This window comes from Centroberyx gerrardi, chromosome 22, assembly GCF_048128805.1.
Source record: "Centroberyx gerrardi isolate f3 chromosome 22, fCenGer3.hap1.cur.20231027, whole genome shotgun sequence".
In the NCBI taxonomy this organism is placed as follows: Eukaryota; Metazoa; Chordata; class Actinopteri; order Beryciformes; family Berycidae; genus Centroberyx; species Centroberyx gerrardi.
Window position 1 is genome coordinate 6279000 of NC_136018.1, and position 25717 is coordinate 6304716.

Sequence of the window (25717 nt, forward strand, 5' to 3'; positions counted from 1 at the left end):
TACCGAAAAGTTCAAGGGGACCTTGGTGCTGCTGCGTTCTGTACATCTAAAAACGACTTGCCTCCAGCTCCCCAGTTCTCCATCTTTCATATTTCATCACCTGCTGTAGCCCTTTTGAAATGTCAAGCTCCAGACAAACATGTAATGGAGGTCAACCTCCGCAGAGGAAAGTGTTTGTGAGATCCGACACGGTGCCGTACGTGGGGTTTCTTTGCCTTGCGACTTTCTGACGATGTAATTTGTGTTCCTGCTTTGATAGAGAGCGGTCCAAACCTGTAGGCGCCTGGTAACTGCGGTCAGCGAGCCCAAGGAGCTTTGATAAGGAAACACACACGGCAAAGCGTCAGAGCTTGTATGTGGTCCAAATGTTGTGGGTTTAATGTCTTTGGTGTAGGGCACATAGTCACACACACAGCAGTATTTGTGGGTGCACCTGTGAGTTTGCGCCACTGGTTTGCACATGAATACTCTACATTTGTGCACATGTTTTCCATTTGTGTGCATTTTCCAATCCCAATATGCCGATTGCATACTCATTATTTGACTCTTCAGTGAATTATCTATCTATTGTCTCAGGGAACAAACTTTTTCTACCTGCATGCACTTAGACAGTTATGACCATCTCTACCTCTTTGTCCCACATTGTGTTGCCCCTACCTGTTTCCATTACTTGGTAGACAACTGTAGCAGTGCTAGGACAGAGCGCCCATATTTCTGTAATCCAAGCTCAGTGGGCCCAGCAACAACAGCAGCAGTGTTATGCTAGCCCAGTAGATAGTTTTCACCCCTCCAGCTTGTGTTTCTTTCCCCTTTCATCAGTGTCCAGCCTGCTGACCTTTGTAATGAACCTATAATTACTTTGCTTGGACATCAAGCAGAATCTAAGATATTGAATTATCAGACCACCTACTGTATTACAGGAAAACACTGACCTGAATACTTTGCCAAGGGCTTTCATCTGATAAGTTAGTTCTCACTTTGCACTGTAGCTATTGTTAGTTTTGCACCGTGTCAATTGTTTTCATCCGTCAGACTCCTTGCAGTGTTTATGTGGAACACAATTCCTATGAGTTACAATAGCAAATCTGGTGTTTAGGGGAGTTGAGCCAGCATTGCTACTTTGTTTACTCCCTATTTCGACTGAGGTTTGCATAAATATATATGCAAAATTTCCCATGCAAAAATCTGGGGCCAGCAGTCTAAATCTGGTGGCTAATCCTGTGGCAGAAATCACAGCCTGACAGTTTAGCAACTGGCTGGTGTGTGTGTGTGTGTGTGTGTGTGTGTGTGTGTGTGTGTGTGTGTGTGTGTACTGGAGCACATGCACATGGGGTTTTAGCAGTGCAGAGACAGGAAAGCAGGGAGGGAGGTGGCCATTCACCATGGTTACTGTCCCTCCTTTCTAAACTGTAATTTTCCATCCTTTAGCTCTGTTGAGAGGATCCTTTCTTTCCCCAGCATTGACAGTAGACCGCTCATTATAAACAGAATTCACACAAATTGCATCCTCCACTTTGTTGCCTCCTCATTGGGGTCCGAGAGCTTTTGGCTTTGCCTCTGTTGTGTGCTCTTTTATGATAGCGGACGTGGCCAGAGATGAGCAAGCTTTCATGTATGACTCCTCAATTTTGCTCCACTGATGCCCAGAGGGCTCAAATCTGAATGAAAAAAAAATACTTCAAAGATAGCAATGATGGAGTGAGTTTTATTCTCTAATTGGAAATAAAAATCCTGATTTGGACTGATTTGATTTGTCAGCTCTCGTCACTCCATGTTTCATCCAAAGAACTTGTTAAATCAAGGCCAACTTTTAATCAGCTTTTGAAAGCTCCTCATCTTTTTTTTTATGACCAATTTTTTATTTATTCATTCATACATGACTTTGGCTGCTATCGTTCCCCTTCCCCATTCCCCCTCTCAGGCTTCTTCAAAATAAAAATAAATAAATAAATACATTTAGATTAAGATAAGATATTAGATAAGTTTTGTGTATGTGAGTGTCAAGCTATCAATAGTATAACATTGTTTGGCCTATTATCTATAAAACATCTATAGTATGTTAATGAAAACATTTACATAATTAGGTTGGGTTAATTAAGTAAGAAATGTATAACTGTAGTACATAGTCCATGGGAATAGATATCGGAAACATATTAAGATCGTCCTAGGTATTACTTATTGACAGAAACACGGTAAAGTACAACAATAATAAAGGCACAAAAAAAAAAAAAAAAAAAAAGAAGAAGGGGGGTATAATAATAGTATTTCAAGTATTATTCAAGTATTTCATATACATGCATATATATATACACCTACACCCACAGTGTTGGGAGAGGCTGATTTCATGGCATGCCATATGTGCGCATAGCAGTGCGTAATTGCAGATAAAAAAAAAAAGGATGACCCAGGCAAATTGAAATCATGTTTCAGATCTTGGAAGGACCTTAATCCTTCGTCATTCATAATGTCTGGTAGAGTATAAATCCCTTGATTTTGCCACTGTGGGAAGTAGATTGGTTTCCCCGCAATCTTCAAATGGTTATTCCTGAATATTGGAGTATCAAGGTGCCAATCCAATCCCCAAGCGCCCAGTTTTTCTACACAGTTCCATATATAAATAGAATGAGCAACAATCGGACCAAAATGTTCAAAACAATATTGGTCAGACAAGGCAGAGAACAATACGTCTTTAAGTGAAAAGGGTGACACTATTTGCTTTTCAACCTCTACCCACGGCACCTTTGAGTTATCATTAAACCAATTATTTAAAGGGCGAAGCATGAAGGAATAATAATACAATTCAAAATTTGGGACATTTAGACGCCCAGACATTCTGTCATGCTGTAACATAGTTGTTCTAATTCTAGGGAACTGTCCTTACCGGATATATTTTGAGACACGACCTTGAAGTTTGTCCCAAAATCCAAGAGGAGGTGGCAGCGGGCGCATACTAGCGAAAAAATGTACTCTTGGCAGAATCTTCATTTTCACTATTGAAATGCGTTCAGCTAATGATACTGTTAAATTGGCCCACTTATCAATATCTGCCTTTATAGACTTGTACATACTTTTGTAATTTTGGATTATAAATCTATCTAGAGATGGATATATATCTATTCCCAGGTATCAAAAATGTTGTACAACAGGAATTTCTGTGTTTCTGTCCAGATCTGTCATTGCTGCATTCAGAGGTAGTAATAACGACTTAGTCAATATGTTCGTAAATTCGTAAATATGTCAAGAACGACTGGGAGCGTTGTAGGTACTTGGTCCATATAACATAATATATCATCGGCGTATAAAGATATTTTGTGATGTGTATTGTTAATTGTTATTGGTTTAGCTGCCTCAGATATTCTAATTTTTTTAGCTAACGGCTCAAGGGAAATCGCAAATAGTAATGCTGAGGCGGGACAACCCTGCCTTGTACCGCGTGCAATAGGAAACTGTGGAGAGCACTGATTTCCTGTTAGAACCATTGCTGTTGGGTTGTGATATAATATTTTTAACATATTCATGAATTTATCACCAAATCCCATATTATGAATTGTATACCAAAGATAAGGCCATTTGAGCCTATTGAACGCTTTTTCAGCATCGACTGACATCACAGCACATGGTGACTGCAAATTGGATGCTCCATGAATAATATGAAGGAGGCGGCAGATATTGTCAGATGATAGCCTATGTTTCACAAAGCCTGTTTGGTCAGGATGTACTAATATTGACAGAACTGTCTCAAGTCGACGGGCTAGCACCTTAGCATATAATTTCATATCTGTATTTATAAGTGATAAGGTTCTGTGACTAGAACATAAAATAGGATCTTTCCCTTTCTTATGTAACAATGAAATAATGGCAGTATTGACGTCCCTATGGAAACCCCCTTGATCAATAGCTGTGTGTATCATTTCTAATAGTATTGGACCGAGGTCAGCCCAAAACTGCAGGTAAAATTCCGGAGGGAGACCATCCCATCCTGGAGATTTCCCTTGTTTCATGAGTTTCACAGAGTCATATATCTTGTAATGTTATGGGAGAGTCCAAAAAGTTCATGTCATTGGCTGTAAGTTTAGGTAGCTTCAAACCTACAAAAAAGCTTTCCAATTCTTTTGTTGATGTGTCCAATTCAGACGTGTACAAGATCTTATAAAAGTGCTGAAATTCAAGATTAATTAAGTGTGGGTCATTAAGTAGGACTCCCTCATTGTTCATAATAATTGGAATATTGGCTAATCGTTCGTTCATCCGAATTTTACTTGCCAATAAAAAACTTGGACTGCTGCCATCTAAGTAACAGGATTGTCTCGCTCTACGCACTAGAAATTCACCTCGTTTTAGATTTAACGCATTTAACTCTGTTTCAATGTTAGATCATTTTTTTTGCCTATCTGAATCAAATTGATTTTGCTGTTGCTTAATTAAAGCTGATTGAATGGTCTCCAAGTCAGAAATAGTTTTGAGTTGTGCCTTATTTAGACCAGATGAAAATGCTCTCAATTTATTACGAATATATCTCTTAGCTGCACTCCACAAGAAGCGAATGTCCTTGACTGAATTCTTATTAAGTAAAATAAATTTGTGAAAGCCCGCTTTAAATTAGTCACTATACTGTTTGTTCTGCAGCAATGTCAGATTAAATCACCATCTACTGGCCCTTGTTGGGACATTGGGAAAGACGAACCTGCACAAATTTGCATGATGATCTGACATAGACATATACTGAATTTCAGCTTTCTGTACAAAAGGAACCATTCCAGAGGAGACAAAAATATAATCTATCCTTGAGAATGTTTGGTGTCTTGCAGAAAAGAAAGTATATTCTCTCCTTGCATGGTGCTGAAGTCTCCAGATGTCAACCAATGAGAAATTAGATATCAGTCTCTTTAAAGCGGAATTGGCAGAAGAAGTAGATTGGGTGCATGTGGATCTGTCTAACAATGGATCAAGTACAGCATTCATATCGCCCCCTAAAATTATTTGATAACCAGTCATTTTGGTAATAATTCTTGATAAGAAGTAAAAAAAAAAAAACAAGTTTGTAGGAGTTAGGTGCATAACAAGTAATAAGTGCAATCTTCTCACCAACGAAATTTCCTTTCAGATAGGCAATTCTCCCATCTTGATCGTTCCCTTTATCAACAATGTGGAACTTTAAGCTATTGCGCATGAGTATGATAACTCCTTTAGCTTTATTATTACCAGATGATGAGGCAACAACTCTATAGTTATTATTCTTAATTTTATATATATCTTTTTCCATAACGTGTTTCCTGAAGCATCGCAATATCTGCCCCTTTTCTACTTATAATATCAAGAGAGCTGGCAATCTTCAGGTCAGTGTTAAGGCCTCGTAAGTTCCATGAAAGAGTAACTAATTTGGCCATAATACAGAAGAGTATAATTCACATTTTTTATTATGTGTCAGCATGTACATCTTACTCAATAAAATTGAACAGTTCACCTGGAGCCCACCCTCCTCCCCACTCTTATTTGCAGCCATAAACCCTCCCATACCCCCCTCAGTTCCCTGCCTCCCAAGAGAAGGGGAATATTTGTCATAATAACATATCACATTATATTTACTGTGCCCTTCTCTCTGACTCCCCTTACTCTGCTTCACGTTGCAAAGCTGTGGCATGGAAAAGCTTAACCCATCAGCCCTCTGATGGTACCACCCCCAACCAGTCACTCGATCAATCAATAATATCATTGTTTACAGAAATGGAGAGTGGTAGTTGTTTTGTTCATACCAACAGAAAAAATAATGAAATAAAAATAAAGAAATAAAGAGAAAAACAAAAATGCACTTCTTTAGGACCACACTGAGCTGTCTCTTATATGCTGGTATAGATTGACGGTCTTTGAGGTAGTCCGATATCACCTCAGAAAAAAAAATATATATAGCTAAACAACAACAACAAACAAAGAAAATTTCTGAAGAAAAACTTGTCATTAATAATAATAATACTAAGGAAAAAGACACTACTTAACCAGCAGACAAACAGAACAGCCAGATGGCTAAGCGGACATACCTTTGGAATTGTCTTCCATGAGTGCAAATATTAATGGAATTCAGTCTAGGTCTAAGAAAGCTCCTCATCTTTAAAAAACATATCTCATCATCCATTATGCAAAAATCAAAAGCCACTGTGTCTTAATGGTAAATTGAAATTGCATTACTCTGTGCCTCTATTGTACTGTGGGTTCTATTTGTGGATGTTGAACCACAATTTAACTACTACTACTACTACTACTACTACTACTACTAATACTACTACTGCTAATATTACCACTACTGCTACTACTACTGATACTACTACTACTGCTACTACTACTACTACTACTACTATTACCACTACTACTACTGCTACTATTACCACTACTACTACTGCTACTACTACTACTACTACTAATACTACTACTGCTAATATTACCACTACTGCTACTACTACTGCTACTACTACTACTACTGCTACTACTACTACTACTACTACTACTACTACTATTACCACTACTACTACTGCTACTATTACCACTACTACTACTGCTACTACTATTACTACTGCTACTACTACTACTACTACTACTACTACTGCTACAATTACCACCACCACCACTACTACTACTACTACTACTACTACTACTACTACTACTACTACTACTACTACAACTACTACTACTACTGCTGCTGCTGCTACTGCTACTGCTGCTATTACCACTACTACTGCTAGCACTACTGCTTCTACTAATAATAATAATGACAGTAATTACAGAGTAACCATCACATATAAGCTGGTATTTCCATTTTGAACAGAACCTGCTGAGCAACACATTGGATTGATAGTAATGGGAATGACCTCACAGAACATGTCAGTGTTATCACACCTGCCATCAACATTATCACCTCCTTTCTATTATCAGATACTGCAATCGAATATGTAATCATCGCAATTAACACATAAACTGACAAGGTGAAAACGCACTGATGCATTTGTGTTGTATTTGTATCATAACAATTCATGAAAAGACATCTGCAACGGGCCCACCGCAGCTCATCATTAAATCAGTGTAATGAAAACAGGAGAGAAATTAATTTTCATCCCCTTCCTTTGTCCTCTGTCTTTTTACCATAGCGGCTTTTGTCTGATACCTTCTCAAAGTCAAAAATAAAGCGCTGCTGCCTTCATTTACCCCCTATTAGTCTCTGTCCAGTCCAATCCTGTCCTCATTCCGCAGCCTCTATAGTCATTAATTGACAATGAGGTTTAAAATGGTATTGTTTGTTAGGACTTTCCAATAAATGGTGCCGGAAAGCAGACACCTCAGCCATTATGCCCGCGTAAACGATAAGGTCGCAGTAACAAAAGGAGTGCTTTTCCCTGGAGGAGATCCAGCATGTCACACACAGAAACACACACACACACACACACACACACACACATATTCAGTGTCACAGACGGATGCAACTCCATATTTTCAATATAATGGTGAAAAAGCAGGATATTGACAGATTTATATTTGCAGGGAAGGGTGCATCAAAGATAGCTGGCTAGTAAGTCAGCACCTGTGTGTTTGAATGGGAACCGTAGAGTCTCCAGACTGAGGGGACAGCCCCGTTTGTTTCATCTTTACATTTGTTTCATCCACTTCTTTTACCTGTCTTTGATCGACTCCTTTCATTTGCATGACTAAACAAGCACCTGACCTAATTTGTAATGGGGAATATTCTACTCCATATTCAACGTATTCATTTTATTCTTTGAAAATTGATAGTTCTGTAGAAGCTCACTTGATATGCAAGATGTGAATGTAATCTTAGGAGACTTTATATACATGTTGTTGGGTCTTCTTCCAATCTCATGCAAATCGCCGGTTCTCATCTTGCCAAAACGCAATTTCATACATACGATAGATGCATCTGCTTTTGAATGTATTAGGAAGCCCTATTATTAGTCATGTGTTTTGTAGATTAGTATATTATCTCTTCTCTTTTTGATGTTGTCACTAGCTGTGATGGCACCAGGTCAAATTGGCTTTGACTCTCATCTACAAACACTATATTCCTTTATGATGATGCCTTGTCTGCAGCTGACAGTGAGAACTTGAAGGTAATCAGAAGTGATAAATGTGAGATTTAGGATGAAGGTCCATATTTGACATTAAAGTTTTCCTCAGTAAAGTGTGCAGTATGAATTTTAATCTATGTTGACAGGACAAATCTTGACTAATTTGGTCAAAGTCTTGACCAATTTGGATATAGCTGTTTATTTATTTATTTTTTTATATACCAGATTTAATGGATTACACCATCATTCCTATAGTCCCACTATAGCCCCATTACCTCTACAATTTGGCAATGATTTTGATATTATTAGATTTTTATTATTTTTTGCTATTTTGTGTCTTGTGCTTTGTTCTGCTTCCTTATGTCTGTCTTACATCATTCTGTTCTATGACTGATTGTTGAGTTAGATCTAGTTAGGCTCTTTCTCTGTTCTTTGAGACATGCTTGGGGCTATATAAATAAATGAACTTGATTATTGTTTCTGGGGCATTTTGGCATTTATGAGACAGGTCAAAGTAAAGAGAGACAGGAAAGATTGGGGTAGAGAGGAGGAAGACATGCGACAAAGGTCCTGGGCCGGATTCGAACCCACGGCGTTGCGTCCACATGGCATGAGCCACCAGGATGCCCCATGATTTTCATAGTTTATTTGTGTGATGCAGTCTGATGGCAGTCAGTGGTTTGCTTGTTCTATGGTGAGACCATAGAAAGGTTTGAGTAGAGAAATATAAAGCGTGCTGTTATTAAATATCTGTAGGTGAGCTGAAGTTTATGGAAGGGACAGAATATCAACTTTAATCCATCGTTTCCACCCTGCAGCGGTCTGACTCCTCTTCACCACGTCTGAAATAATTAATGTTCATGTTAAGCATCGCTCTCTGGAAGCAAACACTGCGGCTAAGGTGAGAGCGCTAACGTTTAGCTCAGCTAATGCTAGGGCAACAGAGCGCTCATTAATATGGATTTGACTGTCTGCCCTGTGTAATTTAATGATGACAGGTGATCCCAGCAGTGATGTGGACTGACGTCAGGCTCGGCTGTGCTGTCTGCAGAGCCTCCGCGACATGCTCTGCTTAACTGCAGTGTGTCTGCACGTCCGATAGCAGAGAGAAGGGGCTTCACCGCAGTGATTAAGCTCCCCATGTGGCAGCTGAGATACATACCATCCATCCTGCAACAGCCCTCTGGGTTTTTGATGGATAGGTAGATTGATAGGCAGACAGAAAAACAGACTGAGGCACAGCATTGGAAACGTATGCCATAGCTTTGTCAAGGTCAAAGACTAGACTATCCTCGAACCTCTTGTGTCTAATATCCTGCTACTTGCGGAGTCATTTCTGTTGATTTTACATAAGTCAGTGCACCGTCGATGTACTCTATTTTATACAAACTTCACAATTCATTCTATCAATGGGATTAAGTTAACAAGAAAAGAAACACTGACAGTGGTAACATATCAAGTCATGATGTGCTTTATCTTTATTTAAAACAACTAATTTTCGTGTTTTGTTCCATTTTAAAAGTTGACTGTAAGCTGTAAGTGGAAGAAGCAATTTATACTAGCTTCCTGCGGTTAGCTCAATTAACTGCAGTAAATAGCACCGAAACGCTGTGGCAAAACAACCACAATGGCAATCAAGCCCTGTGGGTAGAATTACAATGAGATGACAAAATGGGGCCCCATCTTGGAAATTGAGCACACAACCACAAACATTATGTGCTATAATGCCACTATTGTATCAATCTACATGTTTGCACTACAGCCGTGTTTGAAGTCATCTTGCACTGTCGGGCCCCATGCTGTGCTGTCATGTACAATAGCCTGTCTTTCTGAATGCGTATTGAAAAGCGTTACAGTTGTATTAATGCTGTGGTATGTAACTTACTTATTAGTAACCCTCTCTTTCTGATAAGTGTTGCACGATCTCTTCAGTTTGGTCGCTGCAGGGGAGTGATTCTCACCCTCAATAACCACACACCACTGAATGTTTATTGCCTAATTAAGCTTTCAATTTACAAGTGCGGGAAATGAGTCTGATTATAAGAGAACAAGTGTTCAGTACATATGATGGAAATTTCTGATAACACAAAATGTTTTGGTTTTGTATGCATGCAGTTGGAACTAAAGATGTGTGTTGAAATGCAAAATATTGGCAACACAAGGAGCAAGTGTGTAACAAAAGACATATTTACATGTTAAAAGGTTTACAAGCACTGTGCATACACATAACTAACAATTTATGTTCACTATCAGCCTCCAGCACAGTGGTTGACACCTAGTGGCTTTTTTATTTTTCGTTTACCTCGGGTATCTAACAAAGAAAGGTCCAAATTAAGGGGTATTATTGTTGCCTAGGCAACACACAGGGTAATTTTCTGTAATTTTCCGAGACGGATTATTGACTGTAGACTCCACAGTATACCACAAGAATCACCTCTACACACACACAATAAGCGAAACCTTTGCTGCAATGTGAGGCAAGACCATCCCTTTGCAATATATCTATTTTCTATGTACCCATTGTGGTATCCAAAGGGCTTCCATCCATGTTTGTGTCACACTGCTGATTTTAATACTGGTACATATCCAGTGCAAAATCTTGGCCTATAAACTGGGGTAATCTCTTGTACCAACCTTGGCATTGTCTCAGAACGTAGGAGGATGTGCTTGATTTGAGGGGCCATGATTTGTACATCTTTAATGTTTACTCTGCTTAGTCATCACGGCGGAGATTAAACCCCGCTTAGAAAACGTACATTTCTTCCATGGGCACGATTTTCACCTCCCACTAAGCTGCCTCAAAAAGATAAGCCGCTAAAGATTGACGGAATTACTCTCAACATCCCTTTTCTCCCTGTGAAATCTTCTGATCAGAAAGGTTTCATCCACCGCCGTTTCTCAGCATGAAATTATGCGTACCTTTGATGCCCCAGTTTTCAGCATATTGTATAAGCTCAGAGTGTGCTGCTGCTGACTCATGTTGAGTTTTTACAGGTTAAAGCCCATTGTCTTCTTTTCTTTGTGGCTTTTTTCTATTGCAGCTTTGCAACGGCGGCTCGGTGACAGATCTGGCCAAAGGCATGCTGAAGCGAGGAGACAGAATGGATGAAGCCATTATTGCCTACATCTTGCATGAGGCCCTCATGGTAAGTCTGGCCTTTTGAATGGATGTGAATGGCTGTGGGGGAGACAATGACGTACTGTACAGCTCAATTGAACAACCTCCTCCTGAATGAATTGCTGTAATGAAAAGTAACTACAAGTGAATTTAAACCGGGTGATTTTCGAAAGGCAGGTGCTTGTCGGAAAAGCTGTTAACCCCTTGTTTTCATTCAGGGCCTCCAACACCTGCATGTCAACAAGACCATCCACCGTGACGTCAAGGGCAATAACATCCTGCTGACCACGCATGGAGGGATCAAACTCGTGGACTTTGGTATGCAGCGTGTCTGTTTATGCGTGCATGAGAGCCACAGACAGACAAAATGACAGACAAAGAAGGAGTAACACTACTTCTTTCTTTGTATTGTCATTTTTCTCTCGATGGAAAGCGTGTTACGTCTCTATACTTAGTGGATTCTGTAGATGGGTCAAATCCATTACCTTCAATTGCCCGCCAAACGAAATTTGCCACCAATTAGTTTCTTTGAGTGGGTGGAATACATTTGCACAGCCTGACGAGGTGGTAGACTATTATACACTTCCATTACACAATATCTCTTCCATTCTACCGCAGACAGCAGAGGACATTGTTGTTATTCACCCCGTGTTAGCGCTGATTTGCTTTTGGGTTTTCTTAACCAAATGAGGCCCTCAGCGCAGCACACCAGCGCCCGGATAGAAAGCTCATGATAGGCAGAGTGATTCTGACTATTTCCAGGGCTGACTCATTCCATTTCTTCAGGGGCTGAAAAACCAGCTGCCTCTTTTCATTACAAATAAAATCCCCACTCAACATGTGTGTAGGTTTATATTTAGTCTGCTAATTGCGGGCTTCTCTTAAAAGCCTTTACCTAAGCATGAAACACAAAGTGCTTAGCTCTCTTTTATGAGGAGCTGGGGGGGGGGATGGCAATAATGGAAACACCGAACAATATATGAATATCAAGCACCTAATAAAGAGTAAGCTTTAATCCTCCTTGGAAGGCTGTGGTAGAAGTCCTGAACTTTTATATTGGAGCATTCTTCAAGAAGGAAAGCCTCCCCTTCTTTTTTGACAGATGAAGGAAATTTATTTCATACTCTGCACTCCAATACTTCACTGTTGTTTACATCTGTTGATTGGGGAGGCCATGGAAGGCACTTGATGTCATCCTGGTGTTCGTGAAGCCACTCTTGGATTTGTTTAGAAGTGTGCATGAGGGCATTTTCAGTTTGGAATATGAGAGGAACATGAGAGAGTAGCGTTTGTAAAAGTACCGCTGTAAAATGGCCTCATTTTCTTTGGCAACAGACATTGTGGATTGAACGCACTCTTTTGCTTTCTCCAAATGTAAACCCGTTCAGATGTAGAAAAAAGGGTGAAAGATGACCTATCAGATCATATTACTTGTGGGTTTTGTGCTTCTTACACCAGGTTATGCGTTGTTGTTGTTCGTTCATCTTGGCTACAAATAGTTTCTGAATGGCAGCTTTGCCATAAATGCCAGTGTTGTGTAGCACACAAGCTACAGTTTTCTGAAAATATGACACCCACTGTGCCAATTCAATTTGGAAATATTATGGAAATTATAAGCTATCTGTAGACTTTTACGTACAAAATAAGCATTTTACACAATCATCTGTGTATTTGAAGTACTGATAAAAAACCACCAAGCAACATTTTTATCTCAAATTGGATATAGTATTTTGGAATGAAACTTTAAAAACTGTCGACAGGAGGAGCAGAGCCCATGGATGAAAAAAGAGAGGGTGTTTGTGAAAGTAGACATGGCGATGACTCATACAGCACATCGAAGTTAAAGCAGCTCCATCAACACCGGAGTCAGCAGGAAATCACTGGGCTCACAGCAGGAAAGTCAAGTCACCGCACAAGATGGTATTGCCTGTGAATGTAAATGGGCTGCCTAGTGGTTATGGGGACCTTCCTATAATTGGCATGTCACAGGTTTGATCTCTACAGCAGCCGGTGTGTCCATCAGCAGCCTTGTGTGCCGTCAAAGTGTCCTTGAGAAAGACGCTCAGCCTCTACTGATCACTCATTATAAGTCCCTCTTGGTAAGAGTGTCAGTTAAATATCTAAATGTCACTGTGAATACATCTTCTGTAATTCAGCTGTCCGAGCCAAGCCTAGTGTCTTCACTGGGGGAAAAGATACTTTGGGAAAATGAAGATACCGTCCTCAGTATTACAACGTACATATTTGGAACGTGTATGATAGTATCTAGAAATGTTTTGTGTAAGATTTCAGCAGGACTAATGAGATTCTAGTATGTTGTTGTACAGGTCAAGTAGGGATACAAATAAGGTTTTGCTCACAACAGTTTAAACAGATTTTGATTGATTTTAGCATAATTAGTGTGTACAAATACGCCGTACAAATCTGAATAATTCCATCATGCAACCTATTATGTAACTAATGAGCACCTTCCCACAGCGGTAACCTAACACAGCAGCGATGTGGAGAAGAAGGGCTTGAACCGCACACAACTAACTGGCTTCATGGCGTCTCCAGGTGGCTTATCCCATAATGCATTTTTGGCTGAACCAGCAGGTTGCTGGCAGCTGGCCCAAGACGTTGGTTTGTCACCGAATTGAGTTGAACAAAAATGATAGACATCTTGAAACAGCCTGAGTCTGTGATGCCTGTAGGTCCAGTGGAGGCGTGAAGTGTTGTTTTGTGTTGTGTTACTAGACCTACTAAGATCCCCCATAATGCATTGCTGCTGTGTGACCTCTTCGGTCCTCCTAACTGTAAATAACGGAAATATTTTACAGAATTGAAAAGTATATTTCATATTGTTGAAAAAGTAGACACATGTTGACTTCATCTGCAGTGTTTTGTAGCTTGGCCTCGAGGTATTGTTTGAATATACTGTACTTCTATATGAAAAGTCTGCTGGTAACAGTATACTTAATCACTATTTAAGTCCGCAAACCAGAACGGCCCAGCCACACTAGATGTACTTTACAGTGTTACATTACGTTAACATTTCATACATTTTTTAACATAATTTTTTGGAATTTTTTTTCCTTTTTTTTTTGAGAGATACAGTAGAGAGACAGGGAATATTGGGAGGGAGAGGGGGATGAGATGCGAAGGTTTCTCTAACCACTAGGTCACCCTGCCATCACTTTAATCTGCTACAGAGGCGGCTACTTTAAATCTCTTCTTGTCAAAGGCATCTGTGCTGCTGCAGAATGAATACAAACTTTCCCTATCACTGCAGATTCAGGTTCACTGCGATAGGCTTTACAGTCTCACAGAAGATAATGGGCATATCAGGCTATTTATTTGATGTGATTGGGATCCAGGCATTACAAATAACATCTAACTTTTTCTACTGATATTGAGGTTCTTGTTTACTTTAGCACATCTTATCAAGTATCTGGTGCTTCTGTGGCTAAAACTGTAATGAATGTCCAAGATAGGGAGGGTACAGTATCTATGGAACTGTGCTTATTACATGAAAACAGTGCGGAGGTAACAGGGAGAAGAGTTTGAACTCATGTTGTACTCGTGCATGTTGTACGGAGAGAAGCTGCCTGATAACCAGGTAGGAAGTAATTACATTTAAAGGTGTAGCATAATCAATAAAATCATTACCACATTAATTTGGAGACATTAGTATAATTACTGTAAAGAAGATGAACAGCCTCTACTGGCCTCTACACTGCATTTTACATTGTGTGCCTGCTGGATTGCTTTACGGCACAAAACAGGAACCGTTTTACTTTGAAACTTTATTCCCGCTCCACTGTTCTAACTATAAAGTTTCTAACTAACTTTGCGTTAGCTTATTTCATCAGAATACATATTCACTGTTATCAAGGGCTGTTATTGGCTCTCATCCCTCCTCTTGCTCTTTAAAACAAATGCACGCAGAGCGTGCTGCTGAAAGTGTCTCGATTCTGATATTTGTCCCTCATATGTGACACAGATCTGATGTTCTCCAGTCAGTGTAAATGCAGGACGAAGGCCTGGCCTGCGGTGTGAACGTAGCCATAGTGACGAAAGCAAAAAAAGGGAGGTGGGGAGGAAGAGACGTGCTCGAAGCTACACTGCGTCACGCTGGGACTAATGGTTTTTCATGTGGAGGGGCGCACGCTACACTAAGCAGCTGAAAAGATAAAGCCCCCGCAGTGACTCATCACCAGCAGGGGAAAAAAACTAGCAAAGAGACGGACCCAAAAAAGAGCAGAGAAAGAATGATGGAGGCCGTCCTTTCAGTCTCTTCATGAATATTCTAATTGGCAGCGTTATCTCTGTGATGATTATTAAGTGTGGTCCATCGGGCTCCGCTCCTGGCTAATGTAGTGGAAAGAGAGGGGCTGTGGGAGCTTTTATAGGGGGGGGGCTCTTTGTGAGACTGTACCCTCACACACACTGATATACAGATATAGTAGCAGACGTGTGTGTGTGTAACATAACTAGGAGTTTGATCGGATTATTGTGGGTTGAGTGTGGGTTGATGTGTGACTGTGTGTGTCGGTTACAGCATGTGTTTGTATGTGTATGTGACTGCATGCATGTAAGACTATGGGGTTGTTCTGCTAATTTATGAGAATGTGGGTTGATGTGTGACTGTAGTACTGTGGTTTGGTTACAGCATGTGTGTGTGACCGTGTGTGTGTGTGTGTGTGTGTACAGTGTGTGTGTGTGTGTGTCAGCCCTATGTATATCCCCTCCTGCGCATTAGTCTAATCCCTTTTGATGCTTGCCACAGAACCGTTGAGAATCTCAGTTTTTTTCTCCTGCGTTCCTCATCCTGGCGTTGCACTACACCGCTGGCTTTAACCCATCCTCACCCATCCTGTGTTACTGTACTGTACCCACAGTGGGAATTAAGTCGTCCAAAAACAACAAAATGGACATAAAGAGGAATTGTTGATAATATGCTGTTGAAAATATATTTATCTTGAATAGTTCTTTTTTGCATGTTGGTGCATGCAATTAAAATCGTTTAAATTGCAAATTAGACTGTTCAGAGCATTTCACAATGCATATGCATGCATGTTTCATATTTCGAACAAATTGGCTCTAGAATTGTAACACATTTTGGCATCTAGACATTTTGTTGTGGCATTTTCCCAAATTACCTCCATTTCCTAGAGGCTTGAAAGAACGGAGGTTGTACAATTCTGACTGCTAGAACATGAGGTGGTTACATTTTGCAGAAACTATGTGATTCAGTTTCATATAAAAATGCGGTGGAACAAACTATATGTTCTGTGGTTCACAGTAGCAAGTCATGTATCAATAGGTCAGCTTTGTTTGTTGATAGCCAGTTTTGTCTCGAGGCTCTGCCTCTGTCATGGTTCCTGCTCCTGTGTGTTGGTCACTGCTTCAGCTGAGCCAGCCTTGGGATACATCACAGCGTAGTGTAACATTGATTTGTCTGGACTGGACTGCAGTCACGACTGTGGGTCAGCATGTTCCTTGTCAAGCTTTTTACACACATACATACACATACACATACACACACATAATATCACACACATAAGGGCACATGCACCCATTCTCTCTGTCCCTCTCTCTCTCTGCATTCCTATTTCTGCTGAATTTAAAATAATGTCTCTCCATAGACTTGATTGTCCTGACTTTGTCCTCTTCTTGTACAGGTAGATATGTCAATTGAGCTAACCTAATAATCAGTCAGATACATAATATCTCATCCAAGGGAAGGTGAAATGTAGTGTCCGACTGCCAGCGCTTCTTTACAGTTGAATTCTATTCAAATACTGTTCTTGAAATGCCCTAACCTGGGGGTTACATAAGTATTTGTGATTCAAAGCAATCTATCATTTGGCAGAAAAAGCCATTGCAGCCTGGCGTGGCGTGTGTGTGTGTGTGTGTGCGCACGTGCATGTGTGCATTTCCCCCCCCCCCTCATTGTCGCTATAGTGACAGCTCTATCAGTGGGGTACAGGAAGGCTCTGAGATCCATTCAGTCTCAAATAAGTTGAGCAGCACTCCGCTGTTTACTGTTCACTGTTTCCTTTTGATAGATCATCACTTTTACCGGCTGCTCGGCTCTTTGTTTGAAAAATATCAAGGAAGCTATTAAGATAGTGTAGATTATCCCCATTGAGTACATGTCCTGAAAGTCTTGCTAAAGTGAAGTGTGTGTTCTCTTCCCTGCAGGTGTTTCAGCCCAGCTGACAAATACCCGTCTGAGGAGGAACACCTCAGTGGGAACCCCCTTCTGGATGGCTCCAGAGGTACAGTATGCCGTTAAAGCCTATAAAAGCTCCCACAGCCCTTCTCTTTCCACTACATTAGCCTGGAGCAGATCCCAATGGGCCATAGTTAATAACAATCAGAGAGATAACGCTGTCAAATAGAATATTCATGAAGAAAACTGAATGGACAGCCTCCATCATTCGTTTCCCATCTTTAATCATGGCTCAGTGCTTTAGCAGTACATGCACCCTCTCACCAGAAACAGATTACATTCAGAAGTGATAATTTTGTATCAATATTTCACTGTAACAAGTGACTGCAATCACATCCCTTTGGCCTGTGCTTTTTATGATGGTTCAAGGATAGGAATATTAGTAGAATATTATTCCTTATTGTATGTGTGATTGGGTAAAGTTTTTGATTTCTGCATCTGCCAATACACAAGATCTGATGTGACGATCCCCTTTGCTGTATAAGAGATAATGTACAGTGAGCTGATCACTTAACATCAAGTTTGATTCACGTTGTTAGGGCTTATTTTGGGATAATGACCAGCTCCTTGTACGTTATCCTGCTTGCTACACAGCTAATACCAAAGACATTACTCATTAGACACGAAATATTGATTTTAAATTTAAAAAAATTACAAGCTTTCAAGCCCCCCCCCCCCCCAAAAAAAAATAAATAATAAGCAGAACTGCAACCATAGAGATGTCTGTAGCTATAGCATCCATGTTACCACTGTAGCAGAACTGCAACCAAATCTGGCAAGACGTTGTTGTGCCAAAATTCCCCCAAAAATATGTTTCCCCTGGCAGTGTGTCTTTTCCTCAATTCCATGCCAGGGAAGAAAATAACAAAATCATCTCAATTTTTGTGGATTGTTTTCCAATCCCACTGGCTTTTCAAACGGTAAAACAAAGTTATAAAGTAGCCTACAGAAAGTAACCTACCTAGTTGCCTGGTAATGAACAGAAATCCGGCTTGTTTGTGATATTATTATCTCAAACCACAAGTGTCCGTTGATTCTACTAAGAAGTTGTGGGGCCATACATTAGTCAACTTGCACATCGAGGACAAAACAAGGACACCACAGAGGAAACAGATTTTTTCATGGTCATTCATTTTGGCACAGCACCGGACTTCTCGCCTGCAGAGTGAAATGATTTCTTTGAAACAGCGGACTGTTATTCAGAGATAAAAGACCTTAGAATCACAGTTGAGTATTCAACAAAGCCGTGTAATAATTAGAGTTAGCATTTATGCAGACGGCTAACTTGGATGTTAGAGTAAAGGGGCAATGGGTGAGAGCAGGTCACTGTCACTCGGGTTATCAAGTGGACTCTTCCCATCCATCTTTCATTGGATTCGGCCCACACCGCCTGCAGAAGGCTCAACAGTAAATTCTGGCGTCCCTTAACCCCCCCTCTGCACACCTACTCTCTACACTGATCAAGATTAGATTAGATTAAACATTAATGATCCCTGTGGGGAAACTGGGTAAGCCTATACTCCTCTACTGTACACTACCTTAACATTGTGCCTACACTGGTTTTGAAATGCCTTGCCTCCCAGTGTGTGTGTGTGTGTGTGTGCTCTGTCCCTGACTTACCCTGCTTAGAATAACCTTGCAAATCGACTTGCCAAATAAAAAAGGATGCTTTTACATGCGGTTTGCATGTTTTGCAAATTGTTGTAATGAATTAGCGTATACAGTACATGACGTATTCTGGTCAGGACTCAAGGATTTTAATCTGATTTGAGTAAGATGCACGGTCATGAAGAAAGTCCTTAGAGAGAGCTAGAGAGGCCAAGGTGAGACTGGGAAGCCTTAGGTTGGAAGATCTGTTGATGTCTTCTGGGAATCAAGAGTGAGAATTTTTCATAAGGATTAATTAATATGACAGGAAAAGATTTTGGTTATTTGCTTTGAGCTTTGGTTCATAAAGACGGATTTTCTAGAGGATACATCAGCACATTTAGTCTTACCTGTTACTACAGAGGATTCACTTAAGTCACTTTGAGTTGTGGGGTAAGTTCAGCGATGTTTGCACAATATTATAATTGTTGGATGTGTTTCATTTTTGACCAGAGCTGCATGCAATGTTTGTGCATTCAGTGATGATCATTTTAAACCTAGGCTGTGTTCTCTTTGGGGAATACACTTTTGATAGTTGTATAAGTAGCTCAAAACATTTTTGTGCATAATGGGAATAGATTTAACAGATTAATTTTCCTGTATTCCTAGCCGGTGGTATGTAGACATGTAGGGTACAATTGTGTGTGTGTGTGTGTGTGTGTGTGTGTGTGTGTGTGTGTGTGTGTGCGCTGTTGTTTCTTGGATCTCTTATTAGCAAACTGACAATGATTTTATGCCTGTTTTGGCATTATGTGCATGTACATAAAGCACCTTACATGACAATTGAGAACCATGTTACCAGATAAATTATATTGATTGAAGATATTTGACACTGACGGTGTGTGTATGTGTGTGTGTGTGTGTGTGTGTGTGTGTGCGTGCACATTTGCCTCCCATTCACTCAGAGATTCAGATTCATATTGTTGATTGGGTACCATGTTGCCCTAAGGATGTTGATGATAGACTGTCTGTGCGTGTATGAGCATGTGTGTGTCCTGTGTTGATGCTGATGAAAGTGTCTGGCTAAGTGAACGTGTGTGTGTGTGTGTGTGTGTGTGTGTGTGTGTGTGTGTGTGTGTGTGTGTGTGTGTGTGTGCTATATTGCCCACAGCAGATGATGATGAGACTGTAGCTCTGGCTGAATTGTGGTACAATCCATAATCTCCCCCTCTGATATTGGACAACTCTGCAGATGACATATTACTCTATTACAGATGTTTGTTTAGTGTGTTGTGTGTGTGTGCATCACTCTTTTGTTGTCTCTCTGTGTGTGTGTGTGTGTGTGTCCATGTGTGTAAGTGTGTGGGGGGGGGGGGGGCATGCGCATGTACAGGGGATGACAAAATAACAGAAACGCCTAACAATATATGAATATTAAGTACCTAATAAGGAGTAGAGCCACCTTCCACTTTCAATTGCTGTCATGCAAGTTCTGAACTGTGTAAAAGGATATTGGACCATTCTTCATGAAGGAAAGCCTGCAGTTCTTTGAGGGATGAGGGAAGCGGAAATCATATTTGCCCCGAAACGTCCCATAAAGGTTCAATAATGTCCAGATCTCATCATCTGGGAGGCCATGGAAGGAGTTTGACTTCATCCTAGTGTTCATGAAACCACTCTCAGATTTGTTCAGCAGTGTGCATGAGGGCATTATCATTTTGTAATAAGGGAACATGATGAGTGAACGGTGTTTGCACCATAGGGTGCACCTCATTCTGTAAAATGGCTGCTTCCTTGGCCATTATACGACTATGCAGAGCAATCATCATATCTAATGACTCCCACAAGATGGCTTGTATTGATTACAGATCCACTATTTCTAGCAGTTGGCAACATTGTGGGTTGACAGCATCCTTTGGCTTTTTCCAAACATAAACCAATCTAGACTTATGAAACTGTATTACTGTTTTCCATTGCCCAGAGCTTCAGGTTTTGTGCTGCTTACAACAGGTTATGCGTCTTTGTGCGTTGGCCTTGGATCCAAGTGGTTTCTGAATGGCAGCCCTGCCATAAATATGACATTTGTGAAGCTCAGTCTACAGTTTCTGTTGAGACTGTCTCACAGAGGTGCTGATTCATTTCTGTGGTCATTTTTGAGGGCATAGTTTTTGTGGTGTTTAGCACCTATCCAGTTAAGCATCTATCACAGTTGGTAAACTCCATCTTAAGACCACTAACTTTGCAGTTTTTGTCCACTACACCTGTAATTCGGTACTCTGGTTCATATAAAAGGGATATAAAAGTGATGATTTTCATACTATAGCTGACACATACTGCTAATTGGCATTTGACTTAAATTGTCTTTGACTAAAAAAGTCCTTTTTCATGTGGTGTTTTCATTCTTTTGTCCTCCCCTGGATGTTGCAGGTAATAGCATGTGAGCAGCAGTTGGACTCGACCTACGATGCTCGTTGTGACGTCTGGTCCCTAGGCATCACCGCCATAGAGCTGGGAGATGGAGACCCGCCGCTCTCTGACCTCCACCCTATGAGAGCCCTCTTCAAAATACCCAGGTGAGCCTCCAACAGACCGTTGCAACCTCTGTCACCAGAGAAAAATGTTTCTACCTTTTCTTGCTGGCTCTTATTTCTTCACCTAGCACCTCTCTCTCTCCTAGCATTAGCATGAATTCTATTCTTTGGCTAGGCTGGCTTGCTAACAGTACCAACTTGAGACAAAAAAATAATATGTTTGATTCTTATCTTACCAGACATGATTTTGTTTTTAAATTCCTATGATAATATTATTGGCTAGCTGGCATTTACATACATATAAGGAAAATAATGGGGTGGTTCATGGCAGTGCTTCAGTATAAGGAAACCATCTTAGCCTGGTCAGTGACTTGATTTAATAGCCACAAATTATATGAAATTATGAAGCGCCAAATCCACCAATTTCTTATGAAGACAGTTCATGTTGTCCAAATTTTCATTATCCTTCCCTATGTATATTTTTAAAAGTTTTCATTAGTTGAAGTTTGCCATCTTTCAGTTTGAACAGTGGCCCAGTGGTCCAGCTCATTCGGTCTTGCAACATGTTTTTAAAATACATTTAGTGTAATTGTTCACTGTCTACTGATGTTACACTTATTGATGCTACTTTTGTGTTTATACTAATCCTGTCCTGTGAAAGTACGCAACAAGAAGAAGATGCTTTTAAGACGCAACTTAACACATTACTTCCCAACATCAGAATAAAAACAAGTTAAGATTTCATCCAATTTATATATGAAATGCGGACAGCGGGCTTATTTCCATTACATTCCTATTCTGTTGGCAGAGGGGAATGTGAAGTCGGGGCTCTGCGCAGAGCTTGTACTGGGATCGAAAATAAATTGCCATCTACAGTTCCCTGATGCAATGATTTGCTTCTCTATACAAGCTGTCACCAGACAAAGTGCAGTCTTTTCATTCCAAATGGCTTTCTTTTGCTTGCAGGGGCTTAGCCATAAAACCACTCCCCTGCTGGCCCTGATCCCATTCGTTCTGTGGGGGAGGCTGAGAGCGCAGCCACCCTTCTCTCATCTGTGTGTGTTGTGGGCTGAAGGTGAAAAGTAATTGTTTATTCTCTCCTGATTCGGGTTTGAGAGCTGCATAAGCACTTATCATCGCCGCCATCTCAACGGCGCAGCACTTTGTCCATCACTGCCCTGCAACAGTGTGCGCCCACTCTCTCTCACACACACACACACACACACACACACACATACACACACATACAGCCACACGTGGGCACACAAACATACACGCATACAGTACATGCATGTCTTATTTTGCATATATAACCATTTTCTCTCTCATTTTCTCTCTCAAATACCTACATGTAGATTCGTACAAAATAACTTACACACGTATTCCAATACACACACACACACACACACACACACACATACAGACAAACGTGGGCACACAAACATACACACATACAGTACATGCATGTCTTATTTTGCATATATAACCATTTTCTCTCTCATATTCTCTCAAATACCTACATGTAGACTCGTACAAAATAACCTACACACATGTACTCCAACACACACACACACACACACACACATACTGTACACACACACACACACACAGACACACAGACAGAGGCCATTCCTCTGTCATAGCTGTCCTGTGTTTTTTGCTCAGGGGGTCACGCTCCACAGGAGCCATCACACAGCTTTCTCAGAATCTATGTGACTGCTGCTACCAGAGCTTCAGGCTTTCTATTCACACTCCTCACTTCCCTCCTCTCACTGCTCCGGCTCATTCATCGGCTACTCATGGAAAAGCCATGCTCAAGGCATCAATTAAACTACACTCCATCTTGTTTAATTTTGTTTTGCCTAAACGGTAGCAAATAGAAGCAGAAGATGGTAGAGGACGGCACTCATTTTAATGTCAGGAGAATCACTCGTTAGAATCAAATCATTTCGATCTGTTCCCTACTTTGCCTAAATGCCTTTTTATCCATTAATATTGTGTTGTTTTATTTCCAGTTCAGTTGTTATCCAGAATGTTTTACATATATGCGTAGTGGGGTGGGGTTTCACTAGGTGTCCAGCTCAGACTAAAGGAAATATATGGGTTTCTGCTTCAAATATTGTCACTAGCAGCATGACATCACAAAAATGTCCAGAAGCTATATACTTTAGTCATGCTAGTCACCATTTTGGATTTGGTCTGAATGAAAATGAGGCAAGGTTGAGAATGTAAAAATGGAAGTGAAGCTGCCAACCTAGATATTATAAAAAACCTTTTACATGCTGTATACGCACCTGCAAAATCACAACTTTAGAAACATTAAGCAGAACTGAACCAGGATTACCAGCTGCACCTAAAGCTACAACACTATAAATGTTTTGTGTTGTCAAGCCAGTGATAAGCCTATCACTTATATATATTGTCAAATTCCAAATTATAGGAGAACGAGGTGAACTGATGCTCAGGATTGAATAGACATGGTCAATTTCCATGCAGGTTTTGACTGGGAACTTATCGTTTTGTACGCACTGTTGATGTTATTGGTCTTTAATCCAGAATGCCACATTCAATGCATTGATTCAGGGCAAGGTCACACTTCCGGTCAAGTTTCCCCACCTTGTTTTTGATATCAAGTTGGACCCCAGCTGAATAAGGTCTATTCCTCAGCAGGTCTTCATGATGGAACCTACAATATACTTTTGTACCTGTGGGAGAATGTCATCCAAACATCTTTAATACTTCTGCACCAAGCACTCCAAGCACAAACATACACAAGCACAGGCAAGATTCTCTCTCTCTAGCTTTCTCTTTCTCTGACTGTCTCTTCCTGTCTCCCTGTCCTGAGAGAGAGAGAGAGACAGACAGACAGAGAGAGAGAAAGAGAGAGAGAGAGAGGAATTGGGATGGCAGGGGCACAAGGGTATGCACAAACCGAAATCCCTGCTCAAATGTCAGAAATACACAGTGGAGCAGGTTAAAGGCTAAAAGGCTCGCCTAAATACATAACTCTGCAGGTGTGTAACGGGTTTAGCTTTTATCCTCTGTTTGGGGCAAAAGAGGAGATTAAGTTTCACATTTGCATCGCATACTGTGCGAAGTGAATCCGTAGCAAGACACAGTGGGTAAAAATACAAAGTTTACATGAGTAAGAGGGGTATGAACAGGATATTAAAATTACAAAAATTGAATATATCCTTATGTTTATGTGCAGGGCATTAAACATTCTTAATAGTTGTATGATTTAGATTGCTAATGTGCTCCCCTCCCCAAGCCGTCTTCCCGACACCCTGTTTGTCTTCCGGATAAGAAAACACTTTAATAGTCAGTGCATTAGCAGAACAGACTCCATTTAAATGTCCGATGCATTCACTGTCTATATGGGGTGTGTTGTGTGATAAACAGGAGATGTATGCCCTCTCATTAGACCAATTAATCGCTGTCAGAGCCGGTGTGAAAAAGGCTCCAGTGCATTAGCAGGCAGTATTGACTCCTCAACCACTTGCCAAGCACCCTCTTGTAAAAAAAAAGTACTTAAAGCAGGAGTAGGAATTACAGCAAATTAGCTGTTCCTCAGCTGTGGGGCTTTTGTTACCCTTGACCCTTTAACGGTGGTTGTCTGTCTGAATTCGCTTTTTAAAGGAGAAAACTTATGGCCATCAAGAGCTATCAAGAGTTAGGATATGGATTAAAATGTTGAATATGTGCGTATGTGCCATAGTGCTGCGATAAAGTATAATGTCTGACAGGCTTACATTTTGTTTGATATCCAATTTTACTGACAGTTGCATTTTTTGGCCATAAATTGTCAATATCAGTGCCACCCAGTTGCACAGATGGAAGGCCGTTTGTTGTTGCCTCGGTCTATGAGTGCAGAACCATAGCAGAAATGCCTCTGGATGCCTTGGATGAAGAATAGTTCCCGTGTTAAGATTTCACTCCATCAGTCGCTCTCTAAGCATTGGCCTTTGTTCTTCCCCCCTGTCTGCGCAAATCCCATCTCATCTTATCTTTCCATTTATCTTTTCCATTTCTTCCTTAACAGAAACCCTCCTCCTACTCTCCACCAGCCGGAGCTGTGGTCTGACGACTTTAATGACTTCATCTGCAAGTGAGTGTGGAGGACGCTGCACGGGTGGCTGCGTGTGTATGTGTGCGTGAGTGTGTGTCTTTGTGTTTTATGCGTGTGTGTGCATGC

General features: G+C 40.7%; 1 protein-coding gene across 1 annotated transcript in view; it reads left to right on the top strand.

Annotated features, from left to right (window-relative positions):
• Positions 1-25717, top strand: part of myo3a (myosin IIIA) — a 61090-nt gene that overhangs the window by 6012 nt on the left and 29361 nt on the right. Inside the window, exons 3-7 of the mRNA XM_071895409.2 lie at positions 11111-11215; positions 11406-11505; positions 17374-17450; positions 21419-21564; positions 25565-25630. Of these exons, the coding sequence (XP_071751510.2) occupies positions 11111-11215; positions 11406-11505; positions 17374-17450; positions 21419-21564; positions 25565-25630 (494 nt within the window). The remainder of the gene's footprint in view (positions 1-11110; positions 11216-11405; positions 11506-17373; positions 17451-21418; positions 21565-25564; positions 25631-25717) is intronic.